Genomic DNA, 24247 nt, shown 5'->3' with positions numbered 1-24247 from the left:
AGAATTGATGTGTTTTTTTTGTTACATTATATCAGAAAAAAAAATAAAATAAAGAGCCATCAAAACGTCCCATCTTCAAGAATATGGCATCAATGAAAACTAGAGAAAGGAGATTGTGGCGCAAGACTCCAAACAGCCCTTTAGGTTGAAAATTAAAATCACTATGGCTCTTAGAAGGAGAGGAGGAAAACCCAAAAATGAAAGCAAAAATTCAAAAATGGACTGGTTATTAAGGCCAAAATCCACTGTGTCCTTAAAGGGTTAAAGATTGTTTTGGATTACTTTCTGGATTGCAGGAACATCATACTTCTCGTGCCTTATCCTCACCTGACACGTGTTATCTGACACACAGTTCTTCGTGACATTGGTGACCGAAACTGGATAACCATGATCGCCATTACTATCAACTGAGAAAAACTCCAAGCGATGACTGTTGAATCGAACATCTTGGAGACAGCCTTTAAAATATCCACCCCACTGCTCAATGTCTCCACCTGGTGGCAGTCCTCCTACATGTACAGTGTCCTCTCCTGAAACAGACATCGATGGCAGCTGCTCCAGCTCATATTTAAAGCCATTGAGTTGGACAGACGTCTTCCTAATGGATATATTCATCATATGTTTTTTGCCATTGCTGATATATTCCTTGAAAGAAAAGATTTGAGATAAAAATTTGATGTTTATCTGTCCAGATCTGAGGTAGATCGACAAGTAATCTGCAGTACTATTGCTGATCTGCAGCACCAGGCCATCTGGTTTAAGTGTCCTGATAAATGCCGAAATATTGAGGGAGTCTCCAACTTGCTGGGTGATTGTGAAGTTGGCAAAACTAGGAATATTTTCCCAGAAGAAGGTCCCTGGGGTATATTCTGTGGAAACAGAGAGGAATGAAGGTGAATCCACTAGAAACAGACAGATGATGAACTCAATGGACTAAGAGGATAAGTGCAAATTGTAAAGATGAATGGGTATGGGTATGTTTTAGCATTGCAGCTGGAGCATGTAGCCAAAGCCATCTTGGCATGTTGTGGCCTATGCTTGCATGATGATGTTTGTAATCCCAGCCATCGGTGTGCAGGGCTGGCTTTGGTCACATGTAGTATCAGCAACATTAAAACATACCCCAAGAAAAGGTTACAAGGGACAAAAAGACTTACTAGTGGTAGACATGAGATATAGATACTAATACACATGAGATTAAAGAGGCTATATGGAGAGCAGAAAAGGTCCTACCTCTTCTGCTCTTCGGCGCTCCACTTCCTCCCTCTAAACAGGTCTGGTGATAACTTCCGAGATGAAAAGGGGGCGAAAACAAGCATGCAATGTCCAATAGCTGATGGCTGATGTCGCTGCAACACTGGGCAACTATTAAACATTGCAAACAACATACCCCCCACCCACCTCTAATCTCAGAAGTTATCTAAAGAGAGTTAGAGGGAGGAAGTGGAGCACCGAAGAGCAGAAGAGGTAGGACCTTACATGCTCTCCGGATAACCCTTTTAAGCCTTATGAAATGGATGGCTTCCATCATAATGATTGCCAAATTTTTAAGCCAATGATGGGACAAAAGATCTTTTGTTCAGGAAAAAATGTTTGTCCACACAAAAGATTTCATAAAAAGATTTTTGTCGTTGATCTTTTGTGAACATCTCTAAAGGCCACCAAAGGTGGAGAAAAGAGATCTACTTCTAACTAATGTGCAGGACCACCTTAAAGGGAATCTGTCACTAGGTTTATGCTGCCTGAAATGAAGACAGCATAAACTAGTGACAGAAATGCTGAACAGATCGGTGTATTACTTCCATCATTCTGTTCAGCCGTTCTCCTAATATGCAGGAGAATAGGATTCTTACCACCTCTCCCACCCCCCAGCTGCTGAATGACAGTTGACTGCCCGTAAGTGATACATCATTTTGTCCAGCTTCTCTGTCACTTGATTATGCTACATTTTGTAGGACAGCATAAAACTACTGACAGTCTCTTTAAAGTGAATCTGTCGGTTCTATACCACTGGTGGTGCCAAGCTGCAGCAGCAAAACTAAAAGGTGGGGTTAATTTTATTTCTGCCCCCCCCCCCCCGACTTATCAGCAGCGCCATACATGGTATAGGTCTGACAGATGAACTGTTTTAGACCTTTAGACATTCTGTACCCACAGTCATTGAAGAGGTATATTGGCTTCTATCTGCCCGCTGTCCTTGTTGATCCCTCCCTGTACCTAAACATTCAAAGGTCTATCAATCAAGGCCGATAGAAAGGGGAGATGTCACCGGGATTTGCCCCATGGTTTAGGCGACATGATCGTGATAACAGGTTCCCAAAAAATATACCAAAAACTTCAACTAGGGTGACCTATATTAAAGTTTTTAAAACCATAAAAACAGTTGGAAGAGTCATTGTTATAATCGTATAATAAATTATAACTAGCAAGGTCTAGAATGAAAGAATACACAACAGATTGGACAAAAAAACAACAACCTTAGCACCATACCTTCTAAGCAAGTTGGACCAGTGTACGGTCTGACACAGTCACACTTGTAGTTGACCCATTGGTCAATGCACGGTGATCCATGGTGACAAGGATTGGAGTGGCACCAGTCTGTTTTATTACACCCAAGTACAATATTATGGGATCGGTCATCAGTAACTGACTGTGGAAGAACGGTGACAAAGTCAATGACGAGATCTTCTAAGCACCCAGTGAAGTTTTGTTTGCTCTGTGTATTGCCTAGCAGAGAGTCCTGAGTGAGTCCTCCTATGTATACTACTCTGAATAACTCCTGAAGCTGGGCATCATAGTTGTCGCGTACGGCTTGTCTGGTAGAACATGTACCATTGTTACAACCTTCATGGTGTAGCGTTAGATCCAGGTACTTATTGAGTGTAACCTCTGCCTTATGCCAATGACCATCATCCACATGATGTTCATCTATTACCAGCAATAAGGAGGTATTGCCGTTTTTGAATATAACCTGCAGCCGTCCATTATAAATCTCGAGGATCAGATGGGTTTCCTCGCTGCCACGATACAGGAGAAACATATTTGGCAAAGTTGTTCTGAACCGTACAGCCATGTAAGCAGCGTCATCGCCATTGGATGCCTTCAGTTCATATATAATATAGCCATTGGAGGAGAAGGAGAACGTGGTGGGAATAGAACAGTTTAACCCGTAAAAGCCTGGTTGGCATTTGCAGTAATGGGAATGGGTCCCTTCTTCATAGAGGGGGATGCACACAGCGTCATTTTGGCAGCTATGAGTTGAGCAGCCCTCCAGCTTTACGGAGCAGTTTTTTCCTCCCCATGTGATGCCATCTAGTGTTGGTGGTGGGCAATTACAGGTATAGTCTGCGACTCTGTCTTCACAGGTGCCTCCATTCTCACAGGGGTTGCTTTCACAATCATCGATGTTTATAGTGCATAGCACGCCTGCAAAGATACGAGGATGCAGTGAATCAATGTTATACACACACAAGGATCTCAATACTATTGTATATCTTGGCATCACAATAGCACGCTGAAGACATGTTGTGAATGGGTATAAATTCACAACATGCTGCTATCTGCTGTCACCTCTGTCCATGTCTTTGGTTATCTATGGGGATTTGCTACTGCTCCGGACAGTTCCTGACACGGACAGAGGTGGCAGCAGAGAGCACTGTGTCAGACTGGAAAGTATACACCACTTCCTGCAGGACATACAGAAGATGATAAGTAATGGAAGCCTGATTACAAATTTGTATAATGTTCTGACACCAGTTGATCTAAAAACTGAGTACCCCTTTAAATAGATAATTATATATTGTGCTTGGCACTTTGCATACATACATTGTTGCTACCATTATTTGGATGTGTTCTTTTAGTATACAGTATATGTTGTATGACAGGTAGGCATGGTGGTTTATCTATGAATTTTTATCTGTTTATATCTGTGAAAATCATGTTGTAAAAACCTTTTAATCCTTATGCTTTAAGGAAGTGATCGTTATATACATAGCATCAAGCAGTATGTACAGCCTTCTGCATGTAGTGCTAACCTATACATTAGCTTGTCACAGCCCTTACTGTTTCTCTCATACATTTTAGATTCAGAAAAATTGTAGCTAGAACAACATTGATTGTGTTCACAAACCAGTCCTATTCTCTGTGAACTCAGTCACCAGTTATTACAGTCAAAGATTCATATATTATAGAGGGGGGGGATGCCCTCAATTACATTGATCTGGTTAAAAACAAACATTTGCATGTATAGTATGATGGAAATCAAACCTATAATATGGTAATGGATTGTATACAGGATAAAGGTGGAGAGCAGTGACCAGCCAGGGGATGCACACACTGAATTGTTTAAAAAATATATAAGAAAAGCAATAATGTAGTGCCCTATAAACACCAGCAGATGGCACTGTTATGTTAATGTTCAGTTTTTGTTACCAGCTTTCCTGTAGCAGAGAACTGAATGTTTAAACTATTGCTATACAACGTTACATAAAATAGTTTATATATATATAGTGGTGCCTTAGATTACGAGCATAATTCGTTCCGGGACCGTGCTTGTAATCCAAATCCAATCTTAAACCAAAGCAAATTTTCCCATAAGAAATCATAGAAATGCAGACAATTGGTTCCACATCCAAAAAATAATGATTTATTATTCTGAATAACATGTAAAACAAATGAAACAAACATTCAGGAACAGCAGAATATGTGATATTATAAGTTACTGTACAGTAATGGAGAGGATGGGAAATACAAGGGCGGACAGAGACTGCAGGGAGCATGGAGGAATGAGCAGGACAGATGTGGGCACATACATGCAGCACTCTCTGTCTGCGGAGAGAGGGGTTACAGCTATGGAGAGATTACCCCCACAGTCCTGTCCCCTGATGTAAGCCCCAGCCTGAAGTGGATCTGCTATGATTTAGAAGGTGAGGGAGACTTCCTGGGTCAAAGTACAGTGCTGTAGACCCCACTATGCAGACCATGCCCCTCCTCCACTCCCCCTCCCACCCAGTACAGGGAGCTCTTACACCAAAGCAATGCTCTTACTGAGGATGTCAATCGGACCATTCATGGAGAGTATTCTTACTACCAGCAGTCACATGGGTGTATTACATGACCCACTGAGAAAACCACTTAGTATACATACATGTGGGTCATGTTGATATATCCAAAAGTCCGTTGTCAGGACAATCTGCTGGCATTGTCCGAAAGGTGTTTAAGTGCTGCTTTGTGATCCAGATAGATAGGAGGATATATAGATAGATAGATAGATAGATAGATAGATAGATAGATAGATAGATAGATACTGTGTTTACTGTGCAAAGCAGAAGCAGATGGAGCCAGTGTTGGGCAGATACTACAAGACAGGGGCGGGTACCCGGCAGTGGGCTCTGAGGTGCAGTGCATGCTGGGAGATGTAGTTTCCTGGCCGGGTGCCTTAATGTAAAAACTGGGATCATTTTTAAAATTTGAATCTGGGGCCGGGAGCAGCGTAGACAAGTGGGAAAGGTGTCAAATGAGTGCATCTATATAATGGGATAAAATATTACTGAAAGAGTAGTAGATGCTTGGAACAAACTTCCATCCAATGTGGTTGATAAATCGTCAGTAAGTGAATGTAAACCTGCCTGGGATCTAAGATAATACGGAAGGAAATAATCGTTGACCTGTAGAACCAATGATTTGTATCTAATAGACGAGTGACCAGAAGCCTTTGCGTCTTAGAGGGCCTCTAGCAGAAGGCTATTTTTCTTATTATGCTCTTGTACTTGTCACGTTGACGTAATTCAGAGAAATAATGTTTTCCAATAGTTTCTTTCTATCGGTAATACCCCAGGAGGCAGCGCATTAGTGACTGATATAACGGGTGGCAGCTCGGGAAGATGCTTTAGCTATTATTTCTACAACGTGATGCAATTATGATGGATCATTATGGAATCCTCCATGTACTTTCTGGATATGCTACTTCATCTGGCATATCCCCATGTTACAATGCATGAATCTATGGCACATAATACAGGAGAAGCTTCTATACCGGCAAACTGGAGGCTTAGATAGACCATCGATACATGTCACCTCCACATTAGCTAATTACATCCTCTCCCGTCTTACCCCGGATCACATTTTGTCATCCAGCCTGGCACACACTGATTCCGCCTTGTGCAGATTACCCTAATAATCTGATAAACATGACGGCTGGCAGATGTACTGATCTGCAATCCAGAAAAACACTAGATGTGATCCTGACTAACCAGAAAACTGCAGGTTGTGTGCGCAGAGTATCGGGGGGAGGTGGGGGAGGGGAAGCATTACAGCTCCGCACACACCATGCTACTCTCTGCCATACAGGGACTCTTTTCAGAGAATTAATCCAACTTTAATGAAAGTTTCGAGTTAGTTGAAATACAATAATAATAGAGAGAAGCAGAAGCAGCCCTTATAGTCGGGAGAAACAAAAGCCGTAAGGACACACGTGTAGACATTATTCTGACTTTTACAAAAGGACCAAAGACCCCCAAAGCAAGTATACAGCCGACTACATTGTTCTGCACGGTGGGAGGAATTTGGGTCAGAGCTGTAATTCAAACCACAAAGGCTTCAATGCAATATTTATAATAGGGCCTTCCCAGCTATATCCTTGCTTATATTGTAATATGATGTTACAGAGATTTGCATCACACATCAGTCCCCTCACATACACACACATATATATATATATATACCCCATGTTTCCCTGAAAATAAAGACAGCGTCTTATGTTATTATTTGCTCCCAAAGATATACTAGGTCCTATTTTTAGGGGATACCTTTTTTTTCAAGAAGTAGAATTCACATGTCACATGCACAGCAGGTACAGAGAGTATGGAGAGTGTATGTTGTCCGATGCCTAGGGCAGCACCTTGCAGGGGGGCAGCACCAGGGAGCAGGGGAAAAAAATACCTTCTTTGTTTTTACTTTTATAGTCTCCCATCTCCCATTCAGACTTGCCAGTAAATCTTGTGTCTTTTCAAGGGGGGGGGGGGGTGTATTATCCAATCACAGTATGGTGATATTATCCAGTCACAGTATGGTAGCATTGGTCAGGTCTGGTGTACCCAGTCACAGTATGGTGATATTGGTCAGGTTTTCTATGGAGGGGTTATCCAGTCACAGTATTGTAGTATTGGTCAGGTCTGGTGTACCCTGTCACAGTATGGTAGTATTGGTCAGGTCTGGTATGGCAGTGTTATCCAGTCACAGTATGGTGGTATTGGTCAGGTCTGGTATGGCAGTGTTATCCAGTCACAGTATGGCGGTATTGGTCAGGTCTGGTGTGGCGGTGTTATCCAGTCACAGTATGGTGGTATTGGTCAGGTCTGGTGTGGCGGTGTTATCTAGTCACAGTATGGCGGTATTGGTCAGGTCTGGTGTGGTGGTGTTATCTAGTCACAGTATGGCGGTATTGGTCAGGTCTGGTGTGGTGGTGTTATCCAGTCATAGTATGATGGTATTGGTCAGGTCTGGTGTGGCGGTGTTATCCAGTCACAGTATGGTGGTATTGGTCAGGTCTGGTGTGGTGGTGTTATCCAGTCACAGTATGATGGTATTGGTCAGGTCTGGTGTGGTGGTGTTATCCAGTCACAGTATGATGGTATTGGTCAGGTCTGGTGTGGCGGTGTTATCCAGTCACAGTATGGTGGTATTGGTCAGGTCTGGTGTGGTGGTGTTATCCAGTCACAGTATGATGGTATTGGTCAGGTCTGGTGTGGTGGTGTTATCCAGTCACAGTATGATGGTATTGGTCAGGTCTGGTATGGAGGTGTTATCCAGTCACAGTATGGTGGTATTGGTCAGGTCTGGTGTGGCGGTGTTATCTAGTCACAGTATGGCAGTATTGGTCAGGTCTTGTATGGCGGTGTTAAATGTGACGCCTGGAGCTATTACCTAGGTAGAATTGGTGAGTGAAGATGGGGCGTCTGCAGGTTTAGTGCCTAGGGCAGCAGCAGCAGCTGTTAATACGGCCCTGAGGGTATGGTATGGCGGTTTCCGGCCACCAGGGGGAGCTCACCACAGTACACTCGTACAGCACAGCTTTCAAACAAAAACTTTGCTAGGTCTTACTTTCAGGGGAAGCCTTATATTTACCAATTCAGCAAAACCTCTACTGGGTCTTATTTTCCGGGGATGTCTTATTTTTTGGGAAACGGTACATGTACATAAACACACAAACACACAAACACACTAGGGAGGGTTACAAAGGAATAAAAATGACCCATCATAGGGGAAGCTGGGTGACAGTCTTGCCATCAAAACACTCCTATAGGGCAGAAGGACCCATTGGGCTCCATTAGCCTCCAGAAATCAGATGCAACAGCAATCCTCTTTTTGTTGCCCGATTTGAGGGGAAAATATCCTGTGACCTCTGATGCAGATTTGCAGAAAACTGGGAGTACAGCCCAAAGTCTTCAACAATAAGGCAGTTTTCACTTGCTATTGGCCGCACATCCTCTGTTCACACTGATAGCGTTCTAAAGTTCTAAAGCAGCACAAAGATAACATCAGCCGAGGATTGGGCGCTTTCCCGCTCCTCGGCTGATCACTGCCACTTTTACACACCAAATGAGTGTTTTTAGCAACACTCCCGGCCGATTATCGGCCGATGTAAAAGGCCCTTAAGAGAGGGAGTCTCTCGCCTGCTTTGATGCCACCTTACATTCTGGCAGGACAGTGTATGATGGCATGTAATGTCTTTATTCCAGATCTATTGGCATCTTGTGTGCGGCTGTATTGTGGTAATTCTGCAATATATCTGCACCTTGGTCATTGGCCACCACACATGGTTTCATCCACATGCTGCCGTAATATTACACACAGAAAAACACTACAAAAATGTCCTACCTTCTATCAGATTATGCTCTTGAGGTTTCTAACACTGTTTTCAGCCCATAAGGACCTGCCTTCCTCTCCATCTACTTCCAATACTACTAGGGGTAGTATGGCTTACATAGACCCTACTGTTCTACCCCTATGTCTACTATATCCAGCACATTGCATCCTGGACTGTCCAAGACAGCTGCAATACTGTGCACAAACTATGGACAAGAGTGACGCTGTTTCTGGAAGACAGCAACTATGTTTATTTCAATCTTAATAATTCTAGATACTATGGTGCCTATAGGAAATGAAGGCTCCGAGTCCCCAAGTTCCTTCTGTCCACTTCTTAGGTACTGTAAGATGGGAGAGAGGACTTTTTGCTGCTATCATCATATCCAGGGATATGCCAGTGTGGTGGCATCAACCAGTGCCATGAGGAAGGATCTGACTATTTTTTCTGTACAGAAATGACACTAACCACATACTTGTATGGGAGGATACCCTAAATGATCTTTATCATTCCGTTGGTAAGGTTCAGAAGCTAAACTCACATGACATATGGCTCCGAGATTATAACTGGACTCACCCAGTTCTCTGTGACTGTAGATTAAGCTGGATGGAGCTCCTTCTTTTTACACAGATGTGTGGTTATAGGCAATATTGTTAGAGGATCTGCCTTGTCTGGAGATTCCACTTTCTTCCATTTGTATATCTATATTATTACCGCTGTCTCAGTCACAGATAGCCCTCCCCTCGCTAACAACCACATACATGGACAAGTAACTGTGTCCACCAATGTCAGCACACCCACAATCCAATGGGGTTCAAATGGATCTCATTTATAAATGAAATACAAAATGAAGACTTCTAGCCAAAGGGTCCTTACTAGAGATGAGCGCAAGTAGAGTCTGATCGTATTTGAATACCGGTGGCTGAAGAAGTTGGGTGTACAGGAAAACATAAATACAGCCTATGGCCCATGGCTGTATCCATGTTATTAGGCAGCTTTAGGGCTGCATCCAACTTTTTGGATCAACCACCAGTAATAAAATAGACTTGAGCATGCTGGACCTTACAAAATGCTGGAAAAATGTACAAATTGTTACTAAAAGAAGCAAAGACGTAACTGGTTCTTGGGTCACAGTGCCAAACCTATGTCTAACACGTACCTTGGTTTCTCAGTTCCCCTTCAGGACCAGGACACTGGTACCACTGCTATCTCTGGCGCCCCTATAGTTCCACCCATAGACTTCTCTACAACCAGTAAATCAATAGTTTAAAAAAAAAAACACATTTCATTCATTCATTCCGGACATCGGTACGGGGCTAATTTCCACAACCTCCACCATGGCAACCCCTTGACGGGTATCTATAATTGTTAATAATTTTATAATTTGCAAAATTCCAAAACATAGCCCCTTAGTCAGGTTCCTAGTCCTAACCTGGAGAGAACAGTTAACCCTTCACCCCCCAGGCTCCTATCTGGGCTTTACCTCCCCCCACATCTCCTATTCTTGTTGATCAGGAGTGAGCGCACACAGGAATGCAGAAAATTCCTCCCAGAACTGACACAAGCCGTCCATTACTTAAGACAAACAAAACGCACAGGGCTGTACCAGGCAGTGCCGGCTCCAGAGAAATACATTCATTACTGACACAACAAACTCCCATCAACCAGAGCAGCCATTGTCATGGTGTTCAGAGTCCCCATTGTTATTCCTATAAAATCTAATTGGTCAGAATATATTGTAATGTGCCCAGTAACATCAGGTGGGGTCATGTTTTTACAGAAACCAAATAAAACAACGGAACAAAATTTCAATGTAAACAAATAGAACAATCCCGATAGAACGGACGCAAACTGATACAATGGAGCTGTGACTGGAGCACTGTCTATGTGACGGAACCCTACAAAATAGGAATATTTAAATACCTATAAATAGACAAAACCAAGTGGAGACAATAGACCCAAACACTAATTACGGCCTAATAGGACTTTACACTCTGATTAATACACTGATTGGTTTAGCCAAATTACTAGAGTTAATCACGAACCAGTCGATTTTCTCCACTATTATATCGTTTTATAATAAATCCATCTCATTATGAGGAGAGAAGAGGAGACAAAAGGCTTCAGTATAATAAGGACAGGTTACAGGAGAAGTGAAGGAGAAGTTTATAGTAGTAATGTATCTAGAGCTATAGCGGGAAGAAGTTCTTGGGTTATGTTAGGGGTAGAGTTTGATTGCGTAGTGTGTTGTACATACACGCTATCATGTGACAACCTAATCCTCGTCTTACACTAAAGTTGTCAATAAAAGTTATTGTACAAAATGAACGCCATTATAATAACAGTCCATATAATGCACCAGTAATGGCTCCGAAAAAAGTTATTGTATGAAACGCCGTTATTATAACATTCCGTATAATGCACCAGTTATGGCTCCGTAACAGTATATTCAGTCTACAGTGTGATTGTGTATATACTATCACTATGGTATACAGAATAGTCTTCTTGGAACACATTACACTTATCAGCAATAAGTATCACTGTACTAAACACAATGGTCACCAATAACGACTCGTAAACCTTTAGCCTTATTTATGTGCACCATAACCACTCAAGTCTAAAAATTAAAAAAAAAAAAATCTTTTAGATAATTTTTTTTTGTACACAAAATAAATGCATCAATAACCTACAAAAACCAACAACAGGCCTCAGTTACGTTTTTTTCTATTAAAACCAAGTTGACGGATTTTACGATTGACAATCTTCACATATACAACATCACTTGCGTGATCAATTCCCGTCACTATTGTAAAGTGCCGTGGAATATGTTGGCGCCGCGTAAATAAACATCATTATATTTCCAGGAAAATTCAAAAAGAACCTTACAAAGGGATAGATAAGTAAAGGGTAGAGTATGCGGAGCTACAACTGTGCCTAGAAGCTGGAGAAGCAGAGTTCTTACAGTAGTTTTTCTCTAACCTCTAGGTCTCCATTGATCAGCGTGAATGCTCTTATGGATGCTGTGATCCCCACCTCCAGGCTAAATCTCATTTACCTGAAACAAGATAGAGCGCACTCCAGATGGCTGCAGCAGTTCTCCTGCTCATGGTGTGATCACAGGCATTGGGGAGAGTGAGGAGCGGAGAAGAGGCAGAGATGGGCGCAGCGTGGAGCGAGCACCAGCCTCTCCCCCTCATACCAGTCAGGCAAAAAGGATTGGATTTGTATCCAGTCACAGAGCTCGGCTACACATCTAATCCGTTCCTGGTGCAAACTACCAGCTGGCCCCTGTCACTGCTGACTCATGGGATGCCTGTGTGCTCTGTCCCATAGAAACAAATAGGAGGAACCTGCTGATTGTATCCACATAAAAGATCCTTTAAAAGCCACTGACTAAATGGCCATGTGAATGACTGTGAATGAGGATGAAACTTTTATCCATTTACTATGTATAAATCAGGCCCAGGACAAGCTCTAAGGGTGCCTAAAAGGTGCTGACCCCCCCCCCCCCTGCAAGTGGATGTGTTATCAGAATTGGCCTATTGTTAAAGGGTTATCTAGAATTAGAAAAAACACAGCTGATTAATTCGGAAAACAGCACCACCCCTGTAGAGTGTAGAATAACAACTCAACTTTTTTATTTTTTTATTTTAATATTAATAATTTTACTATGTGTATTACTATGTACTCTAAGGCTCCTTGACTGAGCGAGACTTGACTTGAAGGGACATCTCTTTGCTTAAGAGGTGTGAGAGCTACTTTGCATATCCTTTCTTCCCAGAATTCTCAGTGGAGCAGCAATGGTCTGTAAGTCTCCACACGTCTTTATGACGAGCTCTCCTTAAGGAGAGTCACTACCCCTTTGACCCACGTCTATAGACCTCTCACTAGCCAGCCAACACCCTACTCTGCACTGACGAGGGGTAAAACCCCAAAAATAGCTATCTGCAGATGGGAAATCTTTCCTTTTGGAGAGATTGTTTGGCTTGGCATAAAATCCCCAGTCAATGTTCTAAGGCTCCGGGATCTGGGGGGGCCCTTTAGGGTCTGGTCCTGTGACAATGGGTTTCAGGGCCATTCCGTGGCCCCCCTTCTCTGCTTGTGCACGCTGTGCGGGGATTGTAGTCGCTGACCGGCACAGTGATGTTTTTTGGTTAGGGACTCTATAAGAAGACCTGCACGTGGTACATGAGGCAATATGGTTTGGCGAAATTATATAAGAACTTCTGATGTTGGTTTTAAATGTAGCTGAATAAGCTTTCGTGTCAGCCATGGGTGCGATGTGCAGCCATTTCTGTCTTTTTGGCTTGTGCATATTTTATGTATTCTGTCCCTTTTTTCATTGTGGCTAGCACTCGTGCTTTGTAAGACCCATGTGATCCAAATTAGCAGGAAGCACCTGTGTACATAAGGGGAGGATCTCCTAGCATTCTCCTATTCCACCTGCAGAGGAATGGAGAGAGGTAAGAGCTTGTTCACACTTGTGTTGCTTGGCGTCCACTTTTTCCGCCGGTGGCGCCTGCGGGATCTGGGGGGGCCCTTTAGGGTCTGGTCCTGTGACAATGGGGTTGCAGGGACATTCCATGGCCCCCCTTCTCTGCTTGCGCTCGTTTTGTGGGGATTGAGGTCGCTGACCGGCACAGTGATGTTTTTTGGTTAGGGACTCGTGTATCAGAAGACCTGCACGTGGTACATGAGGCAATATGGTTTGGCCAAATTATATACTAACTTCTGATGTTGGTTTTAAATGTGGCTGAATAAGCTTTTGTGTCAGCCATGGGTGCGATGTGCAGCCATTTCTGTCTTTTTGGCTTGTGCAATGTTCTAAGGCTCCTTGACTGAGCGAGACTTGACTTGAAGGGACATCTCTTTGCTTAAGAGGTGTGAGAGCTACTTTGCATATCCTTTCTTCCCAGAATTCTCAGTGGAACAGCAATGGTCTGTAAGTCTCCACACGTCTTTATGACGAGCTCTCCTTAAGGAGAGTCACTACCCCTTTGACCTATGTACTCAATATGCAATATAACAGAGCAGCCTCATTTGAGGAATATTGCAGGGGAATGTGAGGGAGTACTCGAAAAATCGGGGGCGGGGCCGATCTTATATTAGGCCCCGGACCCTTTTCCCTGGCAAAATTCACTAAGAGGCACACGCCTCTTAGTGAGTCCGGCCAGCCGGGCGCCCGAATCTGCGCCCAGTGTACTAAATGTACACCTGCTTCCGGCGAATCTGCACCTTCTCCCTGGCAAATGTTTCATAAATGTCCCCCTATATCTATTGATACCCTCTGTGGTTCTTAAATTGTAAATCAATTAACTACAATAACCTCAGATAAAAAAATTATAATAATTCTATGGTCTTTGCCACTAGGTGTCTCCCTTCCCTGCAATGTGCTGTCTACTGCCTGTTAGGTTTAGGAGAGAGATCTGAACAGAACACAGGAAGTGGGGGCAGGGCTTAGCTAGTGCTATGTGCAGGAGACCGCAATCTGCCAGCCTGCCTGCTCCTCACTGTGTCTGAGGTATAATAAGAACTCCATCTCATTTCTGTCTTCCTATAAAGTTCTGGCCAGCTGTCCCTTGTGTAAATGTTTCTACTACTGTTTGCACACAGTGCTGACTCCTGAATGCAACCCCTGCCTTCTCTTTAGCCTGCAGGCTTATCATCATATTCAGCAGCAGCTGTTCATTGCTTACTGTAACCCTTTCATTTCTGTGCTCTTGTTTTTTATCCTTCGTGTTTACACAATGCCAAGCAAACACAGTGCACCAATAACCTCTTCTCATTCCCTCTTATACCATGTATAGTGGCATACCTTGTTAATTACCCCTTAGTACAGTGCCAGCCTGTTCAGTTCAGTGCACTTTTATCAGCACTGTGTCATAGCATAGAAGAGAGCAAGAAAAGAGAGCTGTCCTCTGATTGGCCAAACTAGTAAGGGAAAGGAAGAACCTGTGTATGTACTACTGACAAACAGCCCAGCTCTGATTACCACTATGAAGGGTTAATCTAACAAAACTTCATGTTTTTTTTCCCCCCTAAATCTTTTGAAATGACAGGTGCATTTTATGTTTTATATAGTCACAGCGGATAATGTTATTTTTACCATTATGTTCCGTTTTGGTGACGATAGATTATACATTGATACCAATCTCATAATAAATTGCACTGGAAGGTTCAGCAACACTTCTGCTATGCTAGGAAGTATCTGGGAGAACCTGGCCTGGACCTTCCTCCACACTGACCACCATAGAACTACAGTTCCCTTAACGTTACATTTGCTGGACATGGTCAGAGGTAATGCCTTTCCAAGGGTCTAATGTATAACTTTATTAACGGAATTTTTTTTTTTTTTAATTTGCCGTAATGCCCCTTTAAAAAAGGGTTTCAGAGAGCACCGTATAGTAACACTGTCCTGGAGAGTGAAGATAACATTGACCTGAGGACCAGGTCTGCACATACTGCACCTCTCAACTTTTTGGGCGGCCAGAGAGGGACGCTTGTGGTTCAGTCTAGGAAAATTTCCATACTTTTTAATTTAAGGATGCAGTCACACATACAGGATAGGCTGCAGATTGATGCATTTAGTTACATTGATATCTGCAAATCTGCAGCAGATCCTGTATGCGTGACTGCATCCTTAGGTCATAGTCACACACCGGTAACCTTGTCTGTAATTATGGAACCGCGGACAGGATTACGTATATGTTTCAGTAACTGTCTGCTATTGTGTCCGTGTCATATAGGTGACACGGACGCACAATCCATTTTTTGCGCCACAGATCATGAGCCAAAAACATATCGGTAACACCTACAGATATGCGTATGGGGCCATATGATCTGCATGTGTGATATGATGTGTGACAGCAGCCATAATGTCACATGATTCATCTGAGTATAACAATTCTTAGGATCCAACTTGCACCACATGATGGGAGAATCTGCAAGTTTGGGTCTAATATACAGTAGGAAACCAGACACTTTCTAGAGCAACATAGAAAGCTTATTAATGCAAATTCCTAGATTAAAAAGAGGGACATATAAGTGACAAAGAGGAACAGTGGCTCAAAAGTAGGGACTGTCCCTCCAAAAGAGGGACACTTGTGAGGTATGTTGTAATACCACAAACAAACTGAGGACAGGGATGGTGCTGTTTTTGCTAGAAAGCTGTGCTTTTTGTAATCCTGGATAATCCCTTTAAGTCACAGTACTTCTTATAAGCATCAGGACAAGACAAGTCCTTCTTGCACCCCATGACAGCAGTAGAGTGCTAGCCCAGGACGCTGCTATATTTCTTCATAACAGTATGTGTAAGACCTTAAAGGACAACTCCCGCGGGACCCCAAAAAAAAAAAAAAACACAGACACACACAGACACCATACTCACCATCTCTCCGGTGACGATCGCCGCTCGATTCGCCCGCCGTCCGCCTCTCCGTCGCCGCCTTCCGCCATCCAGCGATGTCTCCAACTTCCGGGTCCAGGGGATGGAAAAGGCTGCCAGTGCGCTTGCGCACCGGCAGCCTTTTCATTGGCTGGAGCGCATCACATGGCTTCCAGCAAGCTCAGCCAATCAGGGCTGAGCAAGCTGGAAGCCATGTGATGCGCTCCAGCCAATGAAAAGGCTGCTGGTGCGCATGTGCACCAGCAGCCTTTTCATCCCCATTCACTTTGCATGAAGACGCCGAGGAGGAAGAAGACCCGGACCGCCCCTCGGCTCTGACGTCGTCGTCACCAGATGCCGCCCCGGAGAAGAGGACCGTGACGATCGTAATAGGTAATGTATAAATTCCTTAACTTCCGGGGTGGGGGGTCGGGGGTCCGAAAGTGGGGGAAGGGGGCCAGGCCGGGTATTTAACCACATTACAAAGTTATATAACTTTGTAATGTGTGTTAAATGAGCAAAAAAAAATTTTTGTGGGAGTTGTCCTTTAAGGAAGGATACAGGAGCGTACACTGGTAATGAACACTGACAAATATAGCTGGATTTTAGTCTGATAAGTGACTATATTCCAGCTTGGTCTGTAATGGGGTACAGTGCCCGGTGGTGGTCACAGTCACTCGCCCAGCCGGGTCTGCATTCTCTTCTCACGATGCCTGTGAAGGGTCTATGATCCTAATAGGAACTAATAAGCTGACTCTGGAGGGATTAATAGACAGAGTGCAGGGGATTAGTGGCTTTATCTTCTTGTCAGGCCATGTTGTTTATTCCCGGCCTCGCTTCGCTCACTAAACAAGTGGTGCATGCTCCCTTAAAGGTACAGTACTCTCTGCCAGAGTTATCTGCAACTTATCAACTTATTTTATCAGTACAGTTACCAAGGTGGAATTCATTACGGACTGGTTAGGAAGCTTTAGGCCCTCAGAATATACTATGATTCATCAAACATGGCGTAAAGTGAAACTGGCTCAGTTGCCTCTAGCAACCAATCAGATTCCACCTGTCATTTTCCAAAGAGTTTGTGAGGAATGAAAGGTGGAATCTGATTGGTTGCTAGGGGCAACTAAGCCAGTCTCGCTTTACACCATGTTTGATAAATCTCCGCCATAATGTCTTATATCAGCATGTTCTGATGGCAATATGACAAGATCCCGACATCTGCTGTACGCTTACTCCCCATCCTCACATTATTAGGGTACGGTCACAAGTAGTTATTCTGACACTGATTCCTCATTGGATTCCATGTTAAAGGGGTACAATGGAGAAAAGAGGGTTTTAAATCAACTGGTGTCAGAAAATTATACAGATTTTCCTGACATGGACAGAGGTGGCAGCAGAGAGCACTGTGTCAGCCTGAAAAGAATACACCACTTCCTGCAGCCGATATGTACTGGAACTTGAGTTTTTATTATTATTATTATTATTATTATTATTATTATTATTATTATTTTAATTTTAATTTACAAAATCAACCAGTTTGAATTTTTTTTTCTCTTTCTTCAGAGTACCCCTTTAAATCCGCATCTCAGTGTAAATCCATGCTTAGTTCATACAGTGCACATTTTGCAGGGGATGTCTTCACAACACATTTATTAGGTGGCATGGTACTGTCTAGTTGCAAAACTACAAATTCCATCATGGCTGAAGTTTTGCAACAGCTGGAGACCCGCAGCTTGGTCAAGGTTAATGTAATGTTACCTGCAGTGAATGATCATACACGTTGCTCCACAGACAGACATTACTTTATCATATCAGGCTATACTGTAATACCACATCAATAAACAAGCGACCTGTTCTGCCCACTGACCTGACCCACTTGTCCTCATCTCGCTCATCCTCCAGCATATTGTTTATAACCTGCAGCTCCCACAGCATTCCCAACCTCCGCTGCCCTCCAGGGGGGCTGACACAGCAGGACTGAGGGCGGCCATGGCAGACTCCTCCACTGGTCACTGTCTGCAAGCAGAGCCAAATCCCTTGTTCTTGAGACCTCATTTCCTTTTATTAAGGGAAATATGTTCCCTAAGGCCTGCACCTCATATACCGAGAAAAAGTAATGAAACCTGCGTAACGGTAACATCTGGGCAAGCAATTACATTTTAGGAATGTACCTTTACCAATTATACATACCCCATAGGCTGTGATAGTATGTAAGGAGGGTGTAATATACCATGTCAACGTACAGCTACCACATTGGATTGATAGGCGCCCTTCTTAGGGCCCTATTACACCAACAGATGTCTGACAGATTATCTGACAGATTTTTACAGCCAAACCCAGGAATGGTTTTGAAAAGAGGAAAAATCTCCGTCTTTCCTTTATTACCTATTCTTGGTTTATAGTCTGTTTCTGGCTTTGGTTGCAAAAATCGGTCAGATAATCTGTCAGATATCTGTTGGTGTAATAGGGCCCTTAGTTTGGTGCCATACTGTTAATTGTAGCATTTGTCTTAAAAGGATTGTCTGATGTTCAGAGAAGATCTTTCCTGTACTACCCCCCAAGCACTTACTTCCACCCTCTGTGCGACCTTCTGAGGCGAGAGGGGACAGGAAACAGTCGCAGTTGTCACATTAGAATGAAACCATGACTGCACATTATGTTCTGTAGCTGCACAATGTTTTTGCAGGAATTTTGGTCATCGCATCACACCTAGTTCCTATCCCCTCTCTTTTCAGAAGATTGTGCCGGGAAGCAGTACAGGTTAGGCCTTAAATTTTTCTTTACAATCAACAGAGATTTGTAATTTACTTCTAATAAAAAAAAACACTCAAGTCTTCCAATACTTATTACCTGCTGTATGTAATGCAAAATGTTGCATATTCTTTCCTGTCTGACACAGTGCTCTCTGCTGCCACCTCTGTTCCTAACAGGAACTTTCCAGAGCAGGAGATAATCCCCATAGAAAACATTTCCTGCTCTCCAGACTGAAAAGAAAACACCACTTCCTGCAGGACATACAGCAGCTGATAAGTACTGGAGAACTACGGCCGTACTACGGCCGTAGTTTTGCGCTGTGGAACATAGCTTTTCTTCAATGGGATCCCGGCTGGAGCGTGCACACATTGTATACGCTCCGGCCGGGATCTGTGCGACCCCGCAAATAACTGACAGGTCAGTTTTCTGCGGCCGGAATTCATTGAGTTCCGGCCGCAGAAAGACCTGTCAGTTCACACAGTGAAGCGAGCGGCTTTGGCCGGCTTCACTGTGTGCTATGGGGAGCTCTGATGCGGGCGCGCGCTGATGCGCCAGCATCAGAGCTCCGCGGCCGAAAGATCATCCGGCCGGTACCTAAGTACCGGCTGAGATGATCCGGCCAGAGACCGGCCGTTCCGTGACCCGGCCGGGGTCACGGAACGGCCGGTCTCATACGTAATGTGAACATAGCCTTAATAGGTGTGGATTACAAATCTCTGGCACTTTCTAGCACCAGTTCATTTGAAAGTAATTTTTTTTTTTTTGCTGGAGTACCCCTTTAGTAAAACATGAACATGAAAACATGAGGGTTCTGCAGCTCAGTTCCATTGAAGTAAATATAGTTGAATTGTAATGCCACAAACAACCTGAGGACAGGGCTTGTACTGTTTTTACAAAAAAAGTAGTTATGCTTTTTCAAATCCTGACTAAGTCCATTACTCTGCAGTTTTTTATGTTCTATAGCAGGGGTGTCAAACCCAGGCCTTCCAGCGGATGCAAAACTATAATTCCCATTATGCCTGTGTGGTATTCCACCACAGGTGTTTCTAGTCTTTACACCCCTCACAAATGTCTGTACTTGTGTACCTAAGTATTGCACAGCTGTATGTAACTAAAGGGTTATTGTTTTTAGGATCCGTGCACCAATGGGACTTTCTCTTTTCTACCTATCTTTTCCCTTTTTTTTTTTGTACTCTCTTCTCGCCCACTCACAGCACACGTTACAGACGCTGTAGAAGGAAGTCACAGGGGGAGTGTGTAGCCACACTTAGGTGTGTCTTACTCTGGTTGTTGTAGAGGAAGGACACAAGCCAGAACGGTCCCTGTAGTAGCCAAGAAGGGCCCTGGCTTATGCCAGGTCCCCTGTGGACGAGTCTTACTTTGGTCTCTGTAGAGGACGGACGCACATGAGACACCTTAGCACTCTTTTCTTGAAAGCAGCACTTCCACACTATGCAAGTGCTGAACACACACTTAGAGAGGACAAGTCAGGGATCACCCCAACCCACGCCGAAAACCAGTCTAAAAGTGCAGGACAGTATCCAACAGAAGAAAGGAACTGACCCGGATAGAGCAAAGTTGCTAGAAGCCTACTTACTCTATCTCACAGTGCAGGTGTCATCAGAGAACTCTGACCACTCTGCTCATCCCAGGTAACAAGGCCTGGGGCTTGTGTCATCCTCTAGGAGGGGTCGCCTGACACTGGTGGGCAATAGGTGGTGCAAAGACCAAAGAGTTAAAACAAGGGCACAAGTATTTTCTCTACTCTCAAGTATTCTACTTATTCTCCTTCTAAAGTTCCGGCAGAGCCCATTTCTACCCTGGGTTTGGACTCTCTTGACATCCTCCTCTCTACTTCTCTAAACCTCTTCTACCTCTCAGCATGCAACTCGGTCAGCACAGTTATACCTCTCTCTAAACTCCCAGCACAGATCGGGTCACTAAAGAGTAAAGTATATTATCAAATCAAGATCCTGCTGTATATCACCGTATTAAGCCTTCCGGCAGTTAAGAAGAGTTTATTTATTCTAACTGGACTCAGTGGTTATTCGCGAAACACCTACACAGACATTGCATCTTCCTTGGGTCATCTCCCCTTTCTATGGGTGGCGGTACCAATAGTCCGATTGGGTCATAACTCCACTCCAGACCACCGTGATAAGCGCCCAAGGGACCCCCAAATAGCCCGGCAGGTTACCGACCACAGGGGAAAGGGTATAGCCAGCCTATCTAAAATAAAAGCAGGTGTGCCACCATACCTGTGTGCCCGACCGGCACTGGCGTCACAACAAACTAACATCTGGCTGAGCTATATCCCGACCAACCACCATAGAAGTGGCACTACACAGATTTTGCCAACACAAAGCAGTAACAGTCACCAGCAGAAGCCTCATAATACAGCACTGTAAGTGATCACCGGGGCTGTAGACGAATCTATCCCACATCCACGGATGACACATAAGTAGACACATCCTGGTCCCAGGCCCCGAGATCAAAGATTGCATATGACATAGTATATTACATAGCATATCTACAGTGAGTTTAGTAATACATAATGATCTGACTTACCAGTGTATCCAGCAGCGCACAGACATTCAAATTCATTGATCAGATCAACACAGAATCCGCCATTCTGACATGGGGCAGAGGTACATTCATTGATGTTCACCGAACAGTTTTCCCCTAGAAGTAGTAAAAACCACATGATCAGCTGCAATCCCCTTACTATTACATCATGTGATCAGCTGCAATGCCCTTACTATTACATCATGTGATCAGCTGCAATGCCCTTACTATTACATCATGTGATCAGCTGCAATGCCCTTACTATTACATCATGTGATCAGCTGCAATGCCCTTACTATTACATCATGTGATCAGCTGCAATGCCCTTACTATTACATCATGTGATCAGCTGCAATGCCCTTACTATTACATCATGTGATCAGCTGCAATGTCCTAACTATTATATCATGTGATCAGCTGATCAATGGTGATGTGGTGTTGAATAACACTATATAGTCAACAGAACAACCCAATGAAAAAATCCTCCCCATTGGAATAATGTCTCAGGTTTGATGACAATTGACCCTAATGAAGCCAACAGACATAGCTAGAAGCCACTTACCTGTGAATCCTGGCTGACACCTGCACAGGTATCCTGCAGCACTGTCATAGGTGAAATTCGAGCTAAACTCCGGTTGTGCCCCATAAAGCGTCTGGTTGGATAACTCCATGCACAGGCTGTCGTATAGACAGGGACGGTCAGCACATTCATCTATATCCACCTCACAGTGATCTCCAGAATATCCTGCACAGACAGCAATGTAATCCATATAATATCAGGAGAGGAGAATGAGGTACAGAACTACCTGGAGAACCATCACATGTGGCTAGCTTCATGTTTTATCATACACTTTAGACATGCCTACTATAGTACATGCACCTAGGTTCAGCATGGGGCATGGGTCCAGAGCAGTTATGGGGGGGGGGGTTCCCCTTATTACCACTCTTTGTAAACATACCCAGGGCTGTATTAACAGCTGCTGCTGCCCTAGGCACTAAACCCTAACATGCCCCATCATGGGGAGCGTGGGGGTGAGTGGTTTCGGCCACATGCATTTCTCTACATGTAGAAACATTGTCTGAATCGTGTTTTTCCTGGTTTTTACCTGCTTAAAACATAAACAAATTTCCACATTTAATCAATGATTAGAGCCGTCTGCATATTGTTTGAAGGAATTCCCATGAATACCGCCATATCATGACTGGATAATACCACCAGACCTGACCAATACCGCAATACAATTTTTTCACGGATCCGCAATCCATTCTGTGAAAAAATTGGACATGTCATACCTCAGACGAGATGACGGCACGGATTCCGTCATAGAAGTCTATGAGATCTGTGTATTTCACAGATTGCACGGATCTGACATCCGTGGAATCAGTAAAAGACACGGATGTGATATAATCAGTGTAATTTTAAAAGATTTATACAGATCCGTGAAAAAACGGACACGGATGCAAAACAGATGCAATCACGGATAGTTTTTCATGGAGCACAGAGTAAGATTGCAGACTTCATCCACGGACCTTGAAAATCACTGAACGTGTGAATAAGGCAGTGTTCACACGTTCAGTGTTTTTCCTGGTCCACGATTGTGATCTGCTACCTACCTCCCTGATTTATATAAAACCGTCCGTGTTGTCATTCATTTTGCTTGTGTTTTGCATCTGTGTCCTTGTTTTTTATAGATGAAAACGCACGTCACATCCGTGTACATGCGTGAAAAACACGGATCTCATTGATTTCTAAGGGGAATCTGTTCCGTGTTTTCATTCCGAATAATGACATGTCCTATTTTTTTATGGCACAGATCAGTGTAGTCACAGAGCGTCTTAATATCCCAATACAAAGCAATGGGCTGTAAACTTCTCGGATCGTGTGAGCCTTAGAGGGGCCAAAGCTATAGGCTGCACATCTACTGCCTTGGCTGCCTGTATAGTACGTATGTCTTGAATGGCGGTTTTCTCACTGCTGTATTGTGGAGTTGGGATAATCTGAATGTGCCGTGTGATGGACAAGCACTTACCTGCCCAGCAGAGACAATTGTAGCCTTTGATTCCCTCCTGGCAGGTGGCGTCATTCAGGCAGGGGTTGGAGGCGCACTCCAAGATGTCAATTTCGCACGTCTCTCCTATAAATCCTGTGTCAGTGCAGTTACAATGGAACCTGTAATTTAGAAGGCAAGTGAGCAATGTGCCGGCTGCCATGCAGCATCACTTATAGCACTGACTGTCAATCATAAGAGGGAAAAGGAAGAATCTGGAGCAGACAACCTGTTAATGGCATCAATGCATTCTCCTCCATTCTGACACGGCTGGCTTTGGCACTCGTCGATATCTTGCTGGCACAAGAGGCCCTCATACCCTGCAGGGCATTCACAGGTGAAGAAGCCAATGTAATCCTGGCATGTGGCTCCATTCTGGCAGGGATCTGACTGACACTCGTCAATCTCCGTCTCACAGTTGACACCTTCAGAAACAATGAATGACTATATTAGGGGGATATAACAGGATGATATGTTAGAAGCTCATTGCTCTCCGCTTTGGACAATTCCCTTTGAAATTGAAGGACAACCATGCCAAAATGTATTTTTTTAATATATTACATTAGTAGATGAATTATGGGAAATGAACATATTTCCCTCAATTTAGTAGATCAGGCAGGTTCTAAGTTATCATTT

General features: G+C 43.7%; 1 protein-coding gene across 1 annotated transcript in view; it reads right to left on the bottom strand.

Annotated features, from left to right (window-relative positions):
* CRB2 (crumbs cell polarity complex component 2) overlaps window positions 1–24247 on the bottom strand; it is a 74928-nt gene that overhangs the window by 14047 nt on the left and 36634 nt on the right. Inside the window, exons 3-8 of the mRNA XM_069985974.1 lie at window positions 23841–24036; window positions 23594–23733; window positions 22126–22308; window positions 21567–21680; window positions 2491–3426; window positions 328–869 (exon numbers count right to left, since the gene is read on the bottom strand). Coding sequence (XP_069842075.1) covers window positions 328–869; window positions 2491–3426; window positions 21567–21680; window positions 22126–22308; window positions 23594–23733; window positions 23841–24036 — 2111 coding nt within the window. The remainder of the gene's footprint in view (window positions 1–327; window positions 870–2490; window positions 3427–21566; window positions 21681–22125; window positions 22309–23593; window positions 23734–23840; window positions 24037–24247) is intronic.

This window comes from Dendropsophus ebraccatus, chromosome 10, assembly GCF_027789765.1.
Source record: "Dendropsophus ebraccatus isolate aDenEbr1 chromosome 10, aDenEbr1.pat, whole genome shotgun sequence".
In the NCBI taxonomy this organism is placed as follows: domain Eukaryota; kingdom Metazoa; phylum Chordata; class Amphibia; order Anura; family Hylidae; genus Dendropsophus; species Dendropsophus ebraccatus.
This window is presented reverse-complemented; position numbering and strand designations above follow the sequence as displayed.